This window comes from Hemicordylus capensis, chromosome 4 (assembly GCF_027244095.1).
Source record: "Hemicordylus capensis ecotype Gifberg chromosome 4, rHemCap1.1.pri, whole genome shotgun sequence".
Taxonomy (NCBI): Eukaryota; Metazoa; Chordata; class Lepidosauria; order Squamata; family Cordylidae; genus Hemicordylus; species Hemicordylus capensis.
The window spans coordinates 263,261,976-263,281,928 of record NC_069660.1 but is presented as its reverse complement, the minus strand read 5'-3'; the positions used below and the strand labels follow the sequence as shown (position 1 = coordinate 263,281,928).

At 42.1% G+C, this 19,953-nt stretch overlaps 1 protein-coding gene across 3 annotated transcripts in view; it reads right to left on the bottom strand.

The window, feature by feature from the left end:
- CLVS1 (clavesin 1) overlaps positions 1-19,512 on the bottom strand; it is a 124,169-nt gene extending 104,657 nt beyond the window's left edge. Inside the window, exons 1-2 of one of the 3 annotated variants that reach the window (XM_053242591.1) lie at positions 19,219-19,512; positions 5,770-6,398 (exon numbers count right to left, since the gene is read on the bottom strand). In XM_053242591.1, the coding sequence (XP_053098566.1) occupies positions 5,770-6,158 (389 nt within the window). In that variant the 5' untranslated portion in view covers positions 6,159-6,398; positions 19,219-19,512. The remainder of the gene's footprint in view (positions 1-5,769; positions 6,399-19,218) is intronic. The other 2 variants (XM_053242592.1, XM_053242590.1) reach the window with 2 other exon arrangements.
- Positions 19,513-19,953: the final 441 nt, after the last annotated feature.

Below are 19,953 nucleotides of genomic sequence, written 5' to 3'. Positions count from 1 at the left end.
TGGAGATGTTCGGCCTACCACTTGGATCCATGCCCAACGTGGCTTATCACATCTAGTAGGAAGGTTGTTAGGGATGGCCTAGTTGACATCATAAATGCCTCACTGAGAGAGGGCAGGATGCCTCCAGGTTTGAAGGAGGCAATTGTGAGACCTTTGCTTAAGAAGCCTGCCCTAGAGCCCTCGGTGATGAATTATAAGCCAGTCTCCAAACTCCTTTGGGTGGGCAAGGTAATTGAGAGGTTGGTGGCTGATCAACTCCAGGTAGTTTTGGATGATACTGATTATCTAGATCCATTTCAAACAGGCTTTAGAGTGGACTATGGGGTGGAGACAGCCTTGGCTGGCCTGAAGGATGATCTCTGCGAAGGAATAGGCAGAGGGAGTGTGACTCTTCTGGTTCTTTTGGACCTTTCTGAGGCTTTCAATACTATCAACCATGGTATCCTTCTGGCAGAGGCGTAACTAGGGAAAAAAGCGCCTAGGGCAAGCACTGAAATAGCGCCCCTGTCCAAACAGGAATGATGAGACATGTAGTCAACAATATCTGGAAATCCCTGTTAAAAGGAACACTGTACCATCTAGACATGGCTGTTGATCAAAACCTGAAAACATGAGCCATCTCTGTAAAAGACTTAGAACAACAGTCAGGAGTTATGCGAGGATTCCAAGTGTCATTTTCTCTGTCTCATCTCATTCTTTTTAAAAAACATGACTTTGTCCTAGAGGATCACCTGCACAAATAGCCACTAGCAAAATAGGGGAAGAAGAAGGTGGTGGTGGTGGGGTCTATAAACCAGTGAATGATTCCTGCCAGCCTTTGTCTTATTATGACTGTTGGCTCATGATGGGGTATATGTGCATTCACCACACCGGTGCTTACTTTGACACCAAGAGGGAGGAGGATACATTAGTTTGCCACACTAGACAGAGGCATTTGCAACAGGAGCAGACAGCCAAGTTCTGCCAGGGCCAAAACCAGCCCCTGTCAGACTAAGAAATCATGAATGAATGAATGAATGAATGAATGAATGAATAAATAAATAAATAAATAAATAAATAAATAAATAAATATTTGTTCCAGAAGTGTTTGTAATTTTCTGACATGAAACAAACCACTTATAGGCCTTTTTAGATAGTTTTTGTTTTTAAAGCCAGCACATTTTAAAGTCTGTTTTAAATTAAATATTCAGAGACTTCTCAGTCTCACCCCACCCCCCATATCAAAGCCCTATGCCAAGCAGATCCCTATATTGGCGGGGGGGGGTTAACCACAAAAAGGAATTCACAGCCTACCTGGCAAAGGATGTACTGGATGGTCTGGGCAGAGGGTCTGCTGCAGGGAACTCTGCCAGCCTCCTTCCTGGCTTCCTGCCTCCCTTCGGGCCTGCCGAGTTCCGGCTTCAGGGAGGCCTACTCGGAGGCCTCTCTGGAAGCCCCACCCACCCGCCGATCAGCTGAGAGGCAGGGAGAGAAGAGTTCTGCAGTTTGCAGGCTGCTCTGATCCTAGGCCTCGCCGATCCTAGGCCGGAGCTGGAGGCAAGTGGCTGAGGGGCCCTGGGGCTGGGCAGGTGGGCAATGGGGTGGGGGTGGCAGGAACTGGTGTGGCGCCCCCACCTCAGTGGCGCCTAGGGCATGTGCCCTGCCTGCCCCCCCCAGTTCCACCTATGCCTTCTGGATCTCTTGGGGGATTTGGCAGGGCTAGTGCGGTGCAGGGCTGGGGGTGAATCAGCATGTGCAGGGCCTCATTAACATTCCATATCATTACAGAATCATACTGACTGATGACATACAGTGTAAATCGTGTGAGTGAGGTTTTTGGACATGTCCAGCCAGCTTGGACATATAATGCATTTCTAAAGAAATAAAAATAAAAAGCACAACACAGTTCTCAGACCTTCTTGGTTGCAAATAAACTTGAGCATTGTGCATTCGTAAATAAATAAATAAATATTATTTATTGTTTGTTCCAGAAGTTTTTGTAATTTTCTGCCATGAAACAAACCACTTATTGGACTTTTTGGATGGGTTTAAAAAGAAAAACTTTTTTAAAAAACCCAACAATTTGTCCAATCTACTTCAGTTTAAATATACATATTCCTCTCACCCTGCCCTACATCTCTGCTCCATGCCAAAGCCCTATGCCAAGTCATTCCAGGTGATCTATAGTCTGGGGTTGAAAGTGGGGTGCTTTAGCCTTTTTTATGAAGGCAAAGGGCAGATTGTTCCATATGTGGGTGGAATGATAGTCTGAGGAGGTGGCCTTCAGTTCCAGACATATTTGTAATTTTCTGCCATGAAACAAGCCACTTATAGGACTTCTTGGATGGGGTTTTTTAAACAACAAAAAGTAAAAACCAACAATTTGTCCAATCCACTTCAGTTTAAAGATACATATTCCTCCCACCCTTCTCTACATCTTTGCTCAATACCAAAGCCCTATGTCAAGCCAATCCCTAAATATTCAAGGGGCGGATAACCACATAAAGAAAATCACATCATATCTCCATTACTAAGGCTGGGCTGGGCAGAGGGTCTGGAGAGAGCTCTGGTGCTGGACACTCCCTGCCTGCCTGCCTGTCTGAATCCTTGCTTCCTTCCTTCCTCAGCTTCAGGCTTCAGCAAGGCCTGCTTGGAGGCCTCTCTGGAAGCCCGGCCCACCCACCAAACAGCTGAGAGACGGGGAGAGGAGGAACTCTAGCAACTTGCCTGGGAGCCTTTCAAGCTGCACACAGACACAGAAGATCGGCTGCGGGGAAAGATAAGTGGCTGGGACTGGGGGAGAAAGGCAAGCAGGCTGCACTGCAGAGTGCCAAGAGTGGGGCCTGTGCCAGGGTGTGGCTCAGGGCAATTGCCCTGGTCACCCCACCATAAGGACGGCCCTTGGATTTGGGAATAGGTGGCACTCCTTTGCAATGGTTCCATTCTCCAGTATATTCCAGACGATGTCGCTCAGAGATAGTTCTCTGAAACGATAGCTATTGTATGGTGTCCCTCAGGGCTCCATCCTATCTCTGATGCTTTTTAACATCTACATGAAACCGTTGGGTGAGATCATCAGGAGATTTGGAGAACAGTGTTATCAATATGCCAATGACACCCAAATCTATTTCTCCATGACATCATGATCAGGAAATGGCATAGCCCCGCTAAATGCCTGCCTACAGGTAGTAATGGACTGGATGAGGGACAATAGTAGATTGAAGCTGAATCCAAGCAAGATGGAGGTACTCATGGAAAAGTGTCATATTTCAAGGGACGAGATATATATCCCTGTTCTGGATGTGGTTGCACTCCTCCCCCCCCCCCGAAGGAATCAGCATGTCATACTGACTGATGACATACAGTGTAAATCATGTGAGTGAGGTTTTGGACATGTCCAGCCAGCTTGGACATATAATGCATTTCTAAAGAAATAAAAATAAAAAGCACAACACATGCTTCACAGTTCTCAGACCTTCTAGGTTGCAAATAAACTTGAGCACAGTGCACTCATAAATAAATAAATAAATATTATTTATTGTTTGTTCCAGAAGTTTTTGTAATTTTCTGCCATGAAACAACGTACGTACCTTGGGAGTATTTCTTGGCTCAGGCCTCATTCTGGTTTCTCATGTTGAGGCCATGGCCAGGAGAGCTTTCTATCAGCCTTGGTTGATAAGACAGTTATGTCAATTCCTTGAAGATAATGATCTCAGAACTGTGGTGCACACTTTCGTAACCTCTAGGGTTGACTATGGCAATGCGCTCTATGTGGGGCTGCCTTTGTATGCAGTTTGAAAACTTCAGTTGGTTCAACATGCAGTGGCTAGATTGGTCTCTGGGGTTTCTCAGAGAGACCATAGTATGCCTGTTTTAAAGCAACTTCATTGGCTGCCAATAGGTTTCTGGGCAAAATACAAAGTGCTGGTAATTACTTTTAAAGCCCTAAATGGCTTAGGACTGGGTTACCTGGGAGAGCACCTTTTTCTGCATGATCCCCATTGCACATTAGGATCATCAAGAGAGGACTGTCTCCATATAGTGTCAGCTCATCTGGCGGTGAGGCGGGAGTGGGCCTTCTCTATAGTTGTCCCTGTGGAATGCCCTCTTTATAGACATTCATGACAACATCTTTACCAGCCTTTAAAAGAGTCCTTTTCAGCCAGGCTTTTAATAACCTCTGAATGTTTTAAATTCTTAATTGCTGTTTAAATTTTTTAATTGTGGTAATCTTTGAATGTTTTAAATTTTAATTGTTTAATAATTGGCTTTATTCTGTTTTTATTGTGTGTTTTTGTAAACCGCCTAGAGTCTTTGGAACCAGGCAGTATATAAATTAAATAAATAAATAAAACAATCAACAGATACAATACTGAAAAATAATGACAATTATTTCTTGGTGGTGCCTGAAAGTTCATTTTACTAGCCATTTACTGGTTTGCATTAAAAATACTAGAGCTGGCTGCTGACATGCATGCGAATAATCAGCATCTAATCATGTCCTTTCATTCCAACAGTATATGTTGGAAATCACCTCCCCTAAATTAGAACCGCAGAAGGACCTTTATTGGCAAGCCTGTCTCTTTCATTTGATCAATATCTTTCTAAAACTTAGTGGTGGTGTTTGCAATATCACATATTGCAGTAATACTTTACCCTTTAAAACCAACTCACTGTGCACTTTCATGCAGCACAGTTAAGTGCCTGATGTTTACAACTCTTGGGTTAATAAAGCAGAATTTATGGGCACCAGCTGGTATGGAAAGATTGCTTGTGAGCAAAGAAGCATTTCCCCTTGGATCTTCAAATGATTCCATTTAGAAATCACATGGCACCTATCAGTGCAGCTGAAGATAGTATGTTTGCTTTAGTTTCTAAAACACAGTATTGTAACCACACCACAATGCTCGTACTACATATCCTGATACTAAAGCCCAACTATCTAACATTCACCAACTATGGAACAGGAACTGCATTTATTTATTTATATTTTAAATGTTTTTAGCCCTCCTTTCTCACCAAATGGTGGCTTACAATGAACCCAAGAAAGCTCAACAAATATGCAGCCATAATACAACTCCACTACTAAATTATACAAATCCACCACTAAAGCCATGAACACCTGCCCAACCAGCCAATATACTCAACTGCTACAATGACACAACAGAAAAGCCAAGTTTTAACACTATACTTGGTTAGGGACCAAATGCGCTTCTCCAGGGTCAGTACCAAAAAGGCTCTGCTCCTAGTGAATGGCTTTCACTGGTCTGATAGGAAGGACACCCAGTGCAAGGCCTCAGTGTACAAGAAATCACACATGGATGAAGAAAGGAAAGCACATATGGTACCCAGGTCCCAAATTGTTTAAAGATTATCAGCACCTTGAATTGATCCTGGAAACAAATAGATATCCAGTGCAGATTGCATAATATTGGGTGATGTGCTCCCAATGAATAGTCCCTCCCCAAAGTCTGGCTTCTGAGAGCTTCATGCAAATACTTTTTTCAAAGGCTGCTCTATGCATAGGAAAATGTGAACTATACAGAAGTGTAGACAAAATGTGAACTATAGAAATGAAGTAAATTGCACAACTCTAACAATCAGATTAGTCAAATGCTTTGGAGAAATAAACTGGACTATAGGGCCTACAAGGCCCACCTCCAACTCAATGATTCTAATGCAAGGTTGAGTGTAATGCTATCAAAGCATGGTATTGGTGACAATACACTATAGTAAACAATCAATTAAATAGGTTATGTATAAAAAGATAAGGACACTATCTACATTTACCTACTCTGATCCCAGTTGGCTGCAAAAAGCAAAAGTATCTTCCGGCCATAATGATCACGATTTTCCAGCACTCCAGGAAACCCATCAATTAGAGCTCTTTTGATCCCTGGATCGTCAGCCTTGAAATTTTTGAACATATCCAGATTTAGTTGACGGTACTGGAAGTATTGAGCCAGTAATCTGAAGGCATCTGTCTGGTGAAACTTTCTGGCTCGAAGAAATCTCAAGATGAAAGCATCATCTGTGCGTAAAAATCCAATGTCAGGCCTTGTGATGATCATGTCCCTGACTTGTTGGATATCCTGATGCAAAACGTCAGGGTTTTCATTGAGTTCCAGACGGGCTTTCTCTATAGTCTCTGGATTAAGTCCAGCATGTAAATGGGTCATTTTTGCAGAAGTCTATTTTCAAAATCCTTAACTTCAGATATTTGATTAGAAGATGTGCTGGTCCCATTCAACTAATAGTCTGCTGCAAGTGTGATCCATTCAAGTGTGTTTAATTCTTGTACTATATTGCAGAATAGAACTGGCACGTATTTTCCTTATCCATGCAAGGAAGTCTTCTTACATTCAGTTCATATTCACAGGAACCCATCCAAGGAAATAAATCACTCATATCATCATTCACTGAAAAACAAATACATATATTAAAACCACGTTTTATGTGTGTATAAATAGAACTCGGATGAACATATTTCCAAGCTTTTTCTTGTTACTGAAATTCTGATTTAAAATGTAAAGACTAAGAACTCAGCAATTTTAGAATAAGGATATAGTTAGTCCAACACTATCATTATATATCTTACATACATAATAGAAAAGCATCATGAACACAGCTCAATGAATTTATAATTGAAATAAGCCTTTAGCAATGCTGGAATTGCACAGATTTAGCATAACATTACAATTCTATATTTAATTAGAATGTGAATAATAATGAAAGACATTGAGAGCACCATATGCTCATTCATAAAGAGAGTTGTGCTACGCCCTCTGAAGGAAAGTCCTTGCTTGTGGGCTTCAGCCCTTCTCTGAAGAAAAGCAAGGCTAAAGGAGGAATTCTGCACATGAAGGCCAGTCAGCTCTTGTTTTGTAGCTGGAATCCCATTCAAATGAAACTTCAATTTATGAGGAACCACATTCAGAGCACCTTCAGATATTGCACAGAAAAACACAGTCACTCACATATGAGGCTAGTTAGGGATGGTCATTCCAGGAAGCAAGGTGAGATCATTGCCTAAGGCGGCTGATAAATGGAGCACCAGCAAGGCACCAAAATGTCCTCTTGCAACACCACTTTTTAAGAAAGGGAATCACAGGTGGAGGGTGTGCAAGGGGGCAGCATTTGGCACCCCACAACAGGTGCACAGGGGGGTTCACATGCAAGGCATGTGTAGTCCGTATGTGCATATTCTACAGCTTGCTTATGTCCCTTACACAAGTTACCCTTGAAAGAAGAAATGCCACCAGCTGAATGCCCAAGTCATTACACATCTAGCTGATGGCATTTCGTTGTTTACAATCACTTTTGCAAAAGAAGTTCTGAGAACCAGTAAGGCTGCATTATGGGTCGCAGTGCCAGAAACCCCTAGTGACGTAAGCTCACTGGATGGCCTTGAACAAGTCACTGCTGTGTTTAAAGTTGACAATCCACTTACAGGCTGATTGTTCAACTAAAGGACAATAAGCATCTTTGCAGAGGCAGATATGTAGCACAGCTTTGCAAATGTAGATCCACATTTTCTATTATGACTCTGGATTCATTTTATTATAATCCAAGTCATTTTTACAAGTTTTTACTATCAATAAGGTTTATTTACAGCTCTATGGCTAATGTATAAATTCGAGGGACATTAGAGCTGTTCTAAATTTTTATTTATTTTTAAAGCAATGATTCTATCTTGAGGAATATTTTTCACTGAGGATGTAACTGTAATTTAATACCTTTGTTAGCTCCAAAGTTACACTGTATGTGAGTGAAACACAGATCATCCTTCAGTACTAGTAGTATAACATCTCATTTTCTTGTACATTTGAGAACTGAACAAAGAGTCTCACACCATCAATAATCTGCTGACAATGTGTAGCATTGATATATCTGGTGAGTACAGCACACAGCTATTGTCTATACTGCATTGTCTTCTCGATTCTCTCATTAACAATTTAATTTGAGTACATTCGGGTACATCTAGCAATTTTCTGGGATCAGATGCCTCCGTTCATCTATTATAATTGCTACAAGCAATAAAAATAAGTCTGCTTGTGTCCACTGCACATTCATCACAGTACAACTGCCATGAGCTGTAGTCTACACAAGTCTTTCTTGCAGGACTCTTGTAAAACTAAAATAAGAAGAATATCCATGTGCACACACACAGTCATCCTGATCCATCAGTTGTTAACATGCACATGAATTCTAGTGCACTCAGGGAGCCTTGTCACTCACAAGAGCTTCTCAACTCTTTTTATTGAAGAGACCCAGTTATACGTATAAGACTTGGTTCCCTCTATTGAAATGGCTATGCATACATGTACTGCTACACATGCAGAAGCTAAGTATGTGCATCAGAATGCATGTGGTGCTGTGGAGAAGGTAAGGTGGCTATATTTTTTAATTCTACCTATTTTTATCCATTATTCTGGATACAAAACATTATTCTGGATACAAAACTCTCCACAATTACACACTACTAGTGTTTGCTATGGTAAATCAAGTGTGAAAGGCAGACAACCATGTTGAAACACACATTTCATATGCATCATAGTTGATTATTGCTTCTTGGCATAGCTCTCCGATACACATCCACTGCATGGTTGTGTGTGTGCTTTACCTTTCACAGTGTACCCATTTATTGCACAGAATACCAGTGTAATGCTGGCCTATCCGTGCTAAACATGACCATCAAAAAGAATGAATCCTGTCTCTCAGAGGGCCGGTTCAGATGAGATGGTTGCCAGCACACATGATAAGGACAGGGTCACGATGAGAATGCACCTGCCATCACATCATCAGAGGCTGGCCCAACACACTGTTATTGCATAAGGGAGCTGTTCATCTGGATCACTCCTCTACACATGCTCTCAGAGATTATGCATATTAAAAGTTTTAATGTGATAAAGAGATGCACCATGCACACATTGGGATGTCATTGGCTGAAGTCAAGGTGAGCACACTTATCGTGTGTGCCAGTGGCCATCTCATTCAAAGCAGCCCAGATTTTTTTCTCCTACAGCAACCCTGCAGGGCAAAAAAGACAACTCACTCCACATCCAACAGAGGGTTTCACACATATAGGGTTAAAAAGCAGTTCAACATTACAGTTTCTGTGAAATATCTCACATCACATTCATCTGCTGTAGTAACTATGCCATAATGTCTTCAAACAAAATAATTCTATTTTATACACACTGGTGCATCTTTCATCCTTATAACCTTTCTTTTATAGTGTTACAGATTAGGAAATGGCTACTTGGCCACTCTTTGTTTGACAGATGTTGGCTGATAGTTTAGGAGACCAGTGGATGCCCCTGAATGGGGGTGGTGGTTAATGACAGGCTACTTAAGTCTTTTAAGATAGCATGTATTCTCCACCTGATGTGTGAGAATTAAAAAAAAAGCACAAAGAAAGCACAAAGAGCAAAGAAGAGGGATGTAGAAAAATATAACATGCTGGAAATGACATGGAGGGAAAACACAAAGTTTTGGAGATACTAGAATGGAGAGTCAGTAGACTTTGTGGTTCAGACTTTTCTCTCCAGGGATCTGATGTAACCTCATGAGAGTTCTCAGCTATTTCAACTCCAGCTAATACTCAACTTGTATACTTGTGAAAAACAAATCCAAATATTACAAAAATCCCATAGGCCACCAGTGATCTCTCCTTCAAAGGAGGCCAGCAGCCTGGAACTTCTGACTGCATGGGGAAGTGTGGAGCACCTGTAGCAGTACTGAACTGAACTTTAAAACCGTATGTAGGTAGCCAGAATGATTAATATGCTCTAAGTAACAAGGCTCTTTTCCAAAAGCTTACTGGAAGTTATTAAGTACTAATGCTCCACTGAGATGTGCTATACATAGTGGCTGAAGACTTGCCTGGATGGTCTCCCCCCGCCCCCCACCAATAAAAGTGATATTATGCTTAGGATGCTTAGGATGCTTTGAACCAGGGCTTGGAGGCTGTTCTGAACTGGATGGGGGCAAACAAACTGAAACTTTATCCAGATAAGACAGATGTGCTCTGGGTTGGTAGAACCCCTGTTAACTTGGCAAAGAGGCACCTATAATGTGGTAATTCTCTTTATTTAGCAGGGGGAGAGTAACTGGCCTTATTCACCCCCAGCACAGTACCTCCAGTGACTGTTGCTGGTGTCTATCTTATGTTTCTTTTAGAGTGTGAGCCCTTTGAGGACAGGGATCCATCTTATTTATTTATTATTCTCTGTGTAAACCGCCCTGAGCCATTTTTGGAAGGGCGGTATAGAAATAGAATAAATAAATAAATAATAAACAAATAATGAGGTGAATCTGGTCTTGGATTGGGTCACACTTCCTCTGAAAGAGAAAGTCCACTGCTTGGGGGTACTTCTGGACCCGACATTGTCCTTGGAGGCTTAGGTGGTGGCAGTGTGCAGAAATGCATTTTACCAACTACGGCTGGTATGCCAGCTGTGACCCTACTTGGAAAAGTCAGACCTGACCTCAGTCACTCAGGCGTTGGTAACATCCAGATTGGACTACTGCAATGCAGTCTATGAGGGGCTGCCCTTGAAGATTGTTCGGAATCTTCAGTGGGTCCAGAATGCTGCTGCAAAGATGTTCATGGATGCAAGTCACTTCATGAGGATCACACCCATCCTGCAGCAGCTTTAGTGGTTACTGGTCCACTTCCAGGCTAGATTCAAGCTGCTGGTCTTGACCTTTAAAGCTCTACATGGCTTGGGGTTAGGGTACCTGTCGGACCAGATTCGCCCATATGAGTCTGCCAGGGCTCTCTGTTCATCGTCTCAAGACCTGCTCATGGCTGCACCACTATCAGAGATCTGGTTGGCGGGGACTAGAGAGAGGGCCTTTTCTATTGTGGCCCCTCGGTTTTGGAATGCCCTCCCTGAAGGGCTTCACCATGCTCCCTTCCTCAGTGTTTTAAAAACCACTGAAAACACATCTTTTTAAAGAAGCTTTTTAATGCCCCATCTGTGGTTATATCTGGTAGGTTCTTTAGTCTTTAGTTTTTATAATTCTCAATCTTTAGCTTTTAAATTTTTAAATTTGAAATTTAATACTGATTGTGGTTTTTAACCTGACTTTTAACTTGTTTACTTAGTTTGGTTAATTTTATTGCTTTTATTGCATATTGTATCTGTTTTGGTGTTGTGAGCCACCCTGAGTGGTAGTGTATTAGAGGGTCAGGGTATAAATATTTTAAATAACAACAACAATAACAATAACACCTGTTTGACTGTGCAGGCAAGAAATAATAATAATAATAGTAATAATAATAATAAATAGTAGATTTTTGTTTTTGACAAATCTTTCTTTAAATAGTCATTACACATTTTAATGGACTCAGTCCAGTCCATTGCATGGACATTGTTCATGTGAAGGGATTTCCAAAGAGCATAAAATGATCCTCTCCTCCTCCTCCTCATGGTGCATGTGTCCCATCCATAAGCGAGAATCCATGGGGCATTATGGGATATCTGGAATGAAGCAAGTAAGGCTGGTGGTGTAGGACTTTGGATAGCTCTGAGTCAGCAACTTACCCCAACAATGCTTAGTACTTGAACTGAAGATGTTTACAACATAAATGATCTTAGCCCTAGACTATTCCTCCCTGGTTCCACCTCCCCCATGCAGAGTCAAAAGACATAAAGGCAGTCTTCGGCCCTCCTCCTCCCCTCCCAATTGCTGCCAGTAGATAACAATATCAATAGTAGGGCAAGAACCCTCAGTCTTGTGGTGCCCCAGAGCAGCCTTCCTCTTTGCACTCCTGCTTGAAGGGAAAGGCCTGCAGCTTTGTACTCCTCTTGCTCATCAACTCCTTTCTCCTGGACCATTGTTGGTGCTGGCATGCATGCACAGGGGAATGTGAGATTCTCTGAGGGAACAGGGCCAGTTCCTTGGTGGGAATCAGGCTTAGGAAGTATAGACTCTGAAGGACCCTATTCCAGGATCTCTTGGTTGTCAGCCAAGGAATGTGAGCTTGGAACTCATGTTACTTGACTGCATGGGGGTGGGGGACCATATGAGGATATGGGATATTGTTCCCTGTAACTACCTTCCATGCTGAAAGCCTATGCATACAAGATGGTGGTGGGTAGCTTGGTTCTGTCACAATGGGGATCCTCTAAATGCAGGCAGTCCCTTTGTGGACTGCATTTAGCCCCATGAACAACCAAAGGACAACCTGTGCGATCTAAAATAAAATGTGTCTGGTACCCCTACCAAGGCAATTAGCTACAGATTACGCAAGGGGAAAAATGCACTGAGCTATATTATGTTTCTAAGTTCTATTTATTGTAGTTCTGTCCGTAAAACTGTTTTACAAAGAACATTTGTCTTACAAAGCGTTGGAAGCAGAATCTAGAGAATAACAGCAATTAAAGCCTTTGTTAGCCCTATTGCTGATAGATGGAATCTATCATAATTGATGGAAAGCATCCTGAAGGATAAAATTGTAAAGCACATAGAACAACAGGCACTTCTGGGAGAGAACCAGCATGGTTTCTGCAAAGGTAAATCTTGCCTCACAAACCTTTTGGAGTTCTTTGAGAATGTCAGCAAGTGTGTGGATAAGGGTGATTCAGTTGATAGGATACCTAGACTTCCAAAAAGCTTTTGACAAAATTCCTCCTTGAAGACTCCTGAGAAAACTTAGTCGTCATGGGATAAGGGGACAAGTACATATGTGGATTGCTAACTGGTTGAAGGACAGGAAACAGAAGGTAGGTATCAATGGAAAGTTTTCACAATGGAGGGAAGTAAGAAGTGGGGTCCCTCAGGGATTGTACTGGGATCCGTGCTTTTTAATTTATTCAGTGTTGGCAAGTGTAAGGTGATGCACATTGGGACGAAAAACCCCAACTTCAAGTATACGTTGATGGGATCTGAGCTGCCAGTGACTGACCAGGAGAGGGATCTTGGGGTCTTGCTGGACAGCTCATTGAAAGTTTTGACGCAATGTACAGCAGCTGTGAAAGAGGCCAGTTCCATGCTAGGGATCACTAGGGAGGGGATTGAAAATAAAACTGCTAATATTATAATGTCCTTATACAAAACTACTGTGTGGCCATACCTGGAGTACTGTGTACAATTCTGGTCATCACATCTAAAAAAGGACATTGGTTTGTTTGTTTGTTTGTTTGTTTGTTTGTTTGTTTGTTTGTTTGTTTGTTTAATCAGATTTGTACTCTGCCCCAAACTTTCATCTCTGGGCAGTTAGCAAGAGCATAAAATAAGTTAAAAACATATACAAAAACTTAAAACAACTTAAAAATAAACCAGAGATTAAAACCTAAAAAATTTAAAAAGCTGAGAAAGCTTGGGTGAAGAGGTGGGTTTTCAAGTGCTTTTAAAAAATTGTCAGAGATGGGGAGGATCATATCTCAGTAGGGAGTGCATTCCACAGTCTCAGGGCAGCAACCAAGAAGGCCTGCTCCCGTGTGGCCACGAGCCAAGCTGGCGGCAACTGGAGACGGACCTCTCCATTGTAGAACTGGAAAAGGTGCAAAAGATGGCAACCAAGATAATCAAGGGCCTAGAGCACTTTCCTTATGAGACAAGACTACAACACCTGGGGCTATTTAGTTTAGAAAAATAACAACTGCGGGGAGACATGATAGAGGTCTATAAAATCATGCATGGTGTGGAGAAAGTGGATAGAAAGAAATTCATGATGTGGAGAAAGTGGATAGAGATAAATTCTTTTCCCTCTCATATAACACTAGAACCAGGGGTCATCCCATGAAATTGATGGCCAGGAAATTTAGGACCAACAAACGGAGGTACTATTTCAAACAACACATAATCAGCTTGTGGAATTCTCTGCCACAAGATGTGGTACCAGCCAACAACCTGGATGGCTTTAAGAGGGGTTTGGATAACTTCATGGAGGAGAGGTCTATCAATGGCTACTAGTTGGAGGGCTATAGGTCACCTCCAGCCTCAGAGGCAGGATACCTGTTGCAGGGGAGTAACAGCAGGAGAGAGGGCATGCCCTCAACTCCTGCCTGTAGGCTTCCAGTGGCATCTGGTGGGCCACTGTGTGAAAGAGGATGCTGGACTAGATGGGCCTTGGGCCTGATCTGGCAGGGCTGTTCTTATGTTTAGATAGATAGATAGATAGATAGATAGATAGATAGATAGATAGATAGATAGATAGATAGATAGATAGAATTGCTCTTTACCCATTCTTGCAAACATATTGATTCTTATTTTGTCTTAATGTAGTAATGCAACAGAAACTTGTACTCATGGTTAATATATTTTAATAGGACTGTCAACCCATTCAGTTGATTAATCGTCTACCTTTTAGCAGACCAATCAATAAATTGATTACTTCATGGCAGCTGGCATATCACCAGAATCTCAACCTAGGTGCCTTTTTGAGACACTGAATGAAGTGTGAGATAGATTTTGTCTAGGGACAGGCTGGAGAAACAGCATAGCAAAAGCTTCTACGGCTCTCTGGCGGCAGCACTCACCTACACTTAACATCTGTGCGTTTGACAAGCCTTGGTCTCAACTGAAGACTGGGAGGGTAAAATCCTCAGCACTTGGGGAAGGGAAACTACTGGGACTTCCCCTCAAAGAACATTCCAGTGCCTGAGACCATTGTGACTGGGCACAGGGGCACTATTATGGCAACCTGCCATAACCAAACTACAAAAAACCCACCCCTTAATTCTCAGCCACATCAATTAAAACCTGTCCCCACCAATTCAGTTGGTTCCCCTCAATTAAACAACTAAAGCTTTTATTGGTTTCTACCAATTAAACAGATTTAAATGTACAGCTGTCAGTTTTGAGCAACCTGTTTTCCAGAAAGAATTTTTCCTGCTAACATTTTTGCAATCAAGCCTTAAAAACAATGGATGACGTACAGAGCAAGGATGTACCTGTGTAGCAAGATTGCAGCCTAACAGCACTTCCCAACAATTGTAACTGTACCATGTAGCAGGGAAGCAGCAATTCCCCTTCCCCAGGAAGCCCTCTGTACCTTCCAAAAATATGGACTCAAGGGCTGCACAACCCTCAGGGATATATTTTCAGATGGCACAAGGGGCCTCCTGGACAAGGAGAGAGTGTCAAAAATTGCTGCTTCCCTGATGCACAGGTGCAGTTTGTTGGGAATTTATGTTAGCATGCTCTCTTGCTGAATGAGTGCATCCTGGCTCTATACGTCAGCCAGAACTGCTTTCCTACAAAAGGCAAATACAGGTATTTAGAGATATTTGTGATATTACAGCTCATATTAAGATATTACAGCTCATATTAATATTAAGAGAGGAAATTCAGCACATGGCATGTGTTTCAGCTGTCTTGGTGGGGATTTCAGTGGGCCTTTCCAGTTTTCCTACAAACTAAGTGATTATACAGGCATAGAACAAGAACAGAACAACAACAAAATGCTGTTAGGTCTAATCCCTGCCCCAAATTACAGATCATCCACTCAGCAGTTCCAAAGAACAACCTGTACGATCCAAACCACAATGTGGCTGGTACCCCTATGGCCAAGGCAATTAGCTACAGATTATGAAGCGGGGGTGGGGGAATGCACTGAGCTATATTATGTTTCTAAGTTCTATTTATTGTAGTTCTGTCTGTAAAACTGTTTTACAAAGAACATTTGGCTTACAAAGGGTTGGCAGCAGAATCTAGGGAAAGCTTCTCATGGTATTTTTTTTTAATAGGTTATGCTACCCAAGTCCTAAATCCATATATGCTGCACAAGCCATAAAATGCACACAAAGCATAAATGCACACATCTAGCACAGCATACATGTTCAGATACTGGCATTGTACCCCAGTACATTTTCACCCCCCATATGAAACCGCTTCAGTGATTATTCACAACTATTTTAAGCTGATGTGGTTCCAATTACTGTAATGAATATACATCACATAAAAGCACCCACTAAGGATAACTGCTCATATGTGTGGGGTGTTCAACAGGATGTCACAGTGATGCCAAAAGGAAGTGTGTGGGCAGGAAAATAAGCCAGGGAAGGACTGAAAAATAATTTAACATTACTTTATGGGTATTAGCAGAATGGATTATTTTAAAAATATATTCATTTCAATTACATAGATGCCCAGTTCAGATGTAGGACGGTTCCGCCTCCTGCTCCCCCCCCCCCGCTCTCCCGTCCATGTTCAGATGACAGCGAGAGCTGCTTCTCTGCAGTCAGAGAGAATTTGAGATGGGGAAGCTGGCTTGACAGAAGGACAGCCCACACAGCCGATTGGGTCAGAGTCAGGGAGTAGCTTCCTCCCTCAACTCCAGCTCCATGGCACCGTAACTGCAGTGCCAGAATTCAAACGTAATGCTGGCACCACAAAACCAGAGTTAAGGGCGGCAAAACTCCGCTCTGACCAAAGGTCCAGAGTTGGAGTTTGGCAAGACGAACTGCAGGTTTCTTTTCACGCTTAACTCCAGATTTCTGACAACTGGCTTCAGAAACCAGAGGTGAAGGTACCTCCAGTTTCCTATGTCATCTGAACTCTTCCAAAGTATCTGTGAGGCTATTTTCTACATGACAGAAAGTCTGGCGAAATGAATTCCCTAATGCTTCCCAAGGGAATAGGAATTGATAGAGGTCAGTTCCTTCACTCACAAATAGTTGGTTCCAGTAGGTCAATTCCTTCCTGTGCAATTGGTAATGAAAATATTTCAAACACAGTCTTTAAGATATAACTTGCAGTATCTGATGAAGTGGGCTGTAGTCCCTTAGGAAATTGGTGCTAAAATACAGTTGTTATTCTTTAAGGTGTCACAAGACCCTTTCTTGGTTTAGCCATATGAAAATCCATCATCTTCTTATAAAATTGCTTCTGACCGGCACTTATCTCAACACTCAATTGTAGTCTATAAATTTTAGAATTATATAGTTAATTAAAGTTCATTAATTCTGAATACAACTTCTATCCCAGTTTGCATGTTCATACTGCAACTCCCTCCCAAGAAGATGTTTCTATATGTTATGGTAGATGTTAGAGGCTTAGGAAGGCAGACATGAATGCCAGAAAAGCTGATACATACCTGGAAATCTCAAAACCAAATAAATGGCTAATAGCCAACATTCTATCATTTAATAGTAAATGATGAGATTTAGCATGGCCAGCTAGTAAATGTCTGAAACACTACATTCTACAAACATTCCCCAAAGATACTGGCAAATCTCAAGGCTAACAACCAAAGTTCATCCTCATCACTACCCTTTACCTGTACAGGATGACATTTACCAAAGCACATAAATGTCCAAAATAAAGCTTATCTACAGTCATTTCTGACATTTACCAGTGAATCTCAAGAACTACCATGTGCTTCAGCAAACAATACAATTTCATCCTTATTTGTCTCCACAGTACTACCACTTCTCTGTAGTAAGTGGATCTGTCATGAAATACTGCTTTACTTTAAAAGAGTTGAATAAATATAAATGAATATATTGAAGTGGTTGACATGAGAAAATGCTTCAGTTCTTATTTAGTTGCAAGGAAGTTCCATTGAGTTATCACAATAACTCACTTTCAGGTAAGCTTTAAGATAACTTTAGCCTAGGTCTCTTGGGGTTTGAGGAAAGCAGTAAGCTACTAATCAACAAAGTAAGCGAACATTTCTGAATTACACAAATGGTTTCATATTACATATGAATTCTGCCTCTAAATATATATCATAATGTGAACCATTGCTCTGCAGCTCAGTTCTGCGAGTTCTAATTATGGAACTCAGTACTCAATTAAACTACACAGATGAGCCATTGTTACCAGATAAAGATGCAGAGAAAAGGCTCTGTGAAAAATGAAAATACTATGCTACGATCCCAACTAACAACCATTACACCTATAATCAAAAAGCTCTTTTTTCCCCTCTGAAATTTTACAATTTTTCAGAGCAGGGATGAGTCAACAAAAAATGCCAGGATCAACAATACTTTCTAAATGACTAATTATGAAAAATAAACTGAACCCAACAATCTGCAAGTTGGATCTTTACAGCCAAATAAATAAAAGGTTTAAAATAAAAGGTTATGAGAAACCACCAACTACCATCTCAAAGCAAAAGCCCATACCTTTGTTGTCTTATGCATGACATCATGCTGTTATATAACGTCATTTTACTTGTTGGCACTGCACTAACTTTTAATGTACCAGGGAAATCTGTGTTATCATCTGATTAAACCCTGAAAGCCCAGGAAATCTCTCTCTCTCTCTCGCTCTCTCACTCTCTCTTTCTGATCTGATCTTTCCTTCCAAATACAAACCAATCACTAACTACTGATGAGCAAAGACCAGCCATCTGTTCTTTAACTTTAATATAATTTTGACCTTTTTTTTGTTCCCGAATCAGATAGATATCCAAGCATTGGCACTAGCCACCAAAAGAGATTTCCAGCGCTGAAGCAATCCAATGGAATACTTAGACAGTTTTTGATGGCTTGGGAGTGTGTGTGTGTGTGTGTGGAGAGAGAGAGAGAGAGAGAGAGAATCTTGCCCTTAACTCAATTTAACACCGCACAAGAAAATAACACCCTTTACTTCCTACACTCAAGGATACAAGGAAGAGTGGTTGGAAGTAAGTGATTTCTGTCCTCTTTTCCCCTTATGATTAGCGATGATTTCCCATTGAGAAAGCAGAAAATTCGATTGACCCTGTTTGCTTTCTCCAACACACTCTCCCGTTCCAGGTTTAATATGCCTGATGGAAGCGGACATCAGTTTGCTGAGAAGATGCAGCTGTCTCCTGGTCTCTACAACTATCCTATTGCTCTGCCCGGCGACACGCTGCACTATTCCCACCCGCCCATCCCAACTCTCTGAGGCTTTCCTCTCTGTTTCCTAAATGGTAACCTTCACCTGAACTTCCCCTTATCAACTTGTGCCTTCTCCTGGGTTCCGGAGCGAGTAGGTGTCTTTGGGGTGATTTCCCCCTCCCCCACGCCAGTTGTCCCCTGGGAATTGCAAGATGCTCCGTTTTAGCAGATGCGGGGAAAGAAAAAGGCAGAGAAGGGTAGGCGAAAAGCAGGGAGGAGAGATGCGGGGAGGAAAAGACGCAAGCGCAGATGGATTGCAGGCAAGAGCTGTCCATGCACGGTAGTGCTGAAACGCCGCAGCCATGGCTTTGCAATTATATATATATAATATATATATAATATATATATAGGCCCGGGGTGGGGGCTAGGGGAAAGCAAAGCTACCGCAAAACACAGAAAAGATAATCCCAAATACCTTTAGAGGACCATCCAGCCTCGCCTTGGGTTAGGTTCCCTGCAGGAATCCTTGCTGCTAAGACGGGTGGGTGGAAAGGCTTCTCTCTCTCTGCTTCAGCCTAAGATCTTTCTAAAGAACGGTGAATGAGTGAGCTCTGTCTCCGTGGGGCTATGCATTTTTTGGTAGGACGTGTGCGCGCGCCTTCTCCACACAGTGGCTGCCATCCCCCTGGGTCCTAAACACCTTCCGCATTCGAGCCACTCCTGTAACAGGAGAGCACAATGTAAGAGCATATGATGAGATCCCGCCTGTGACAGATGCTCCCACAAAACACTGTTCCCGGCAGGCTGGAAACGATACCGGAATATGTGGCAAAAGAAGGGAGGTCTGTGCAAAACAGCATCTTGACACATCTCTCAGGGCAGAGCATCTGGAAATTCATTGTCTGCTGGTGGTTAGCTTGGTAGATACGAAAATGGGAAGAGAAAATTAACCTCTCTTTCCCTACATTTTTGTGTTAGACGCGGCACCTACTAAACCTTGCATGTAAAAAGCTGAGAACGGCAATCTGCAAACATGGGAGCTGCAAACCCAAGCAATGCATACTGCACAGCACCAGCAATTGCAGACGGTGTCACTAGTAAGCACGCTGGTGAAAAAGAAAACCTGCATTAAGTATCTGGGACTGTGTAAATCTCTCTTTCTCATCTAATCACAGGTCTTTGCACGCCTTATTCCAGTTCTGTTTTCTGT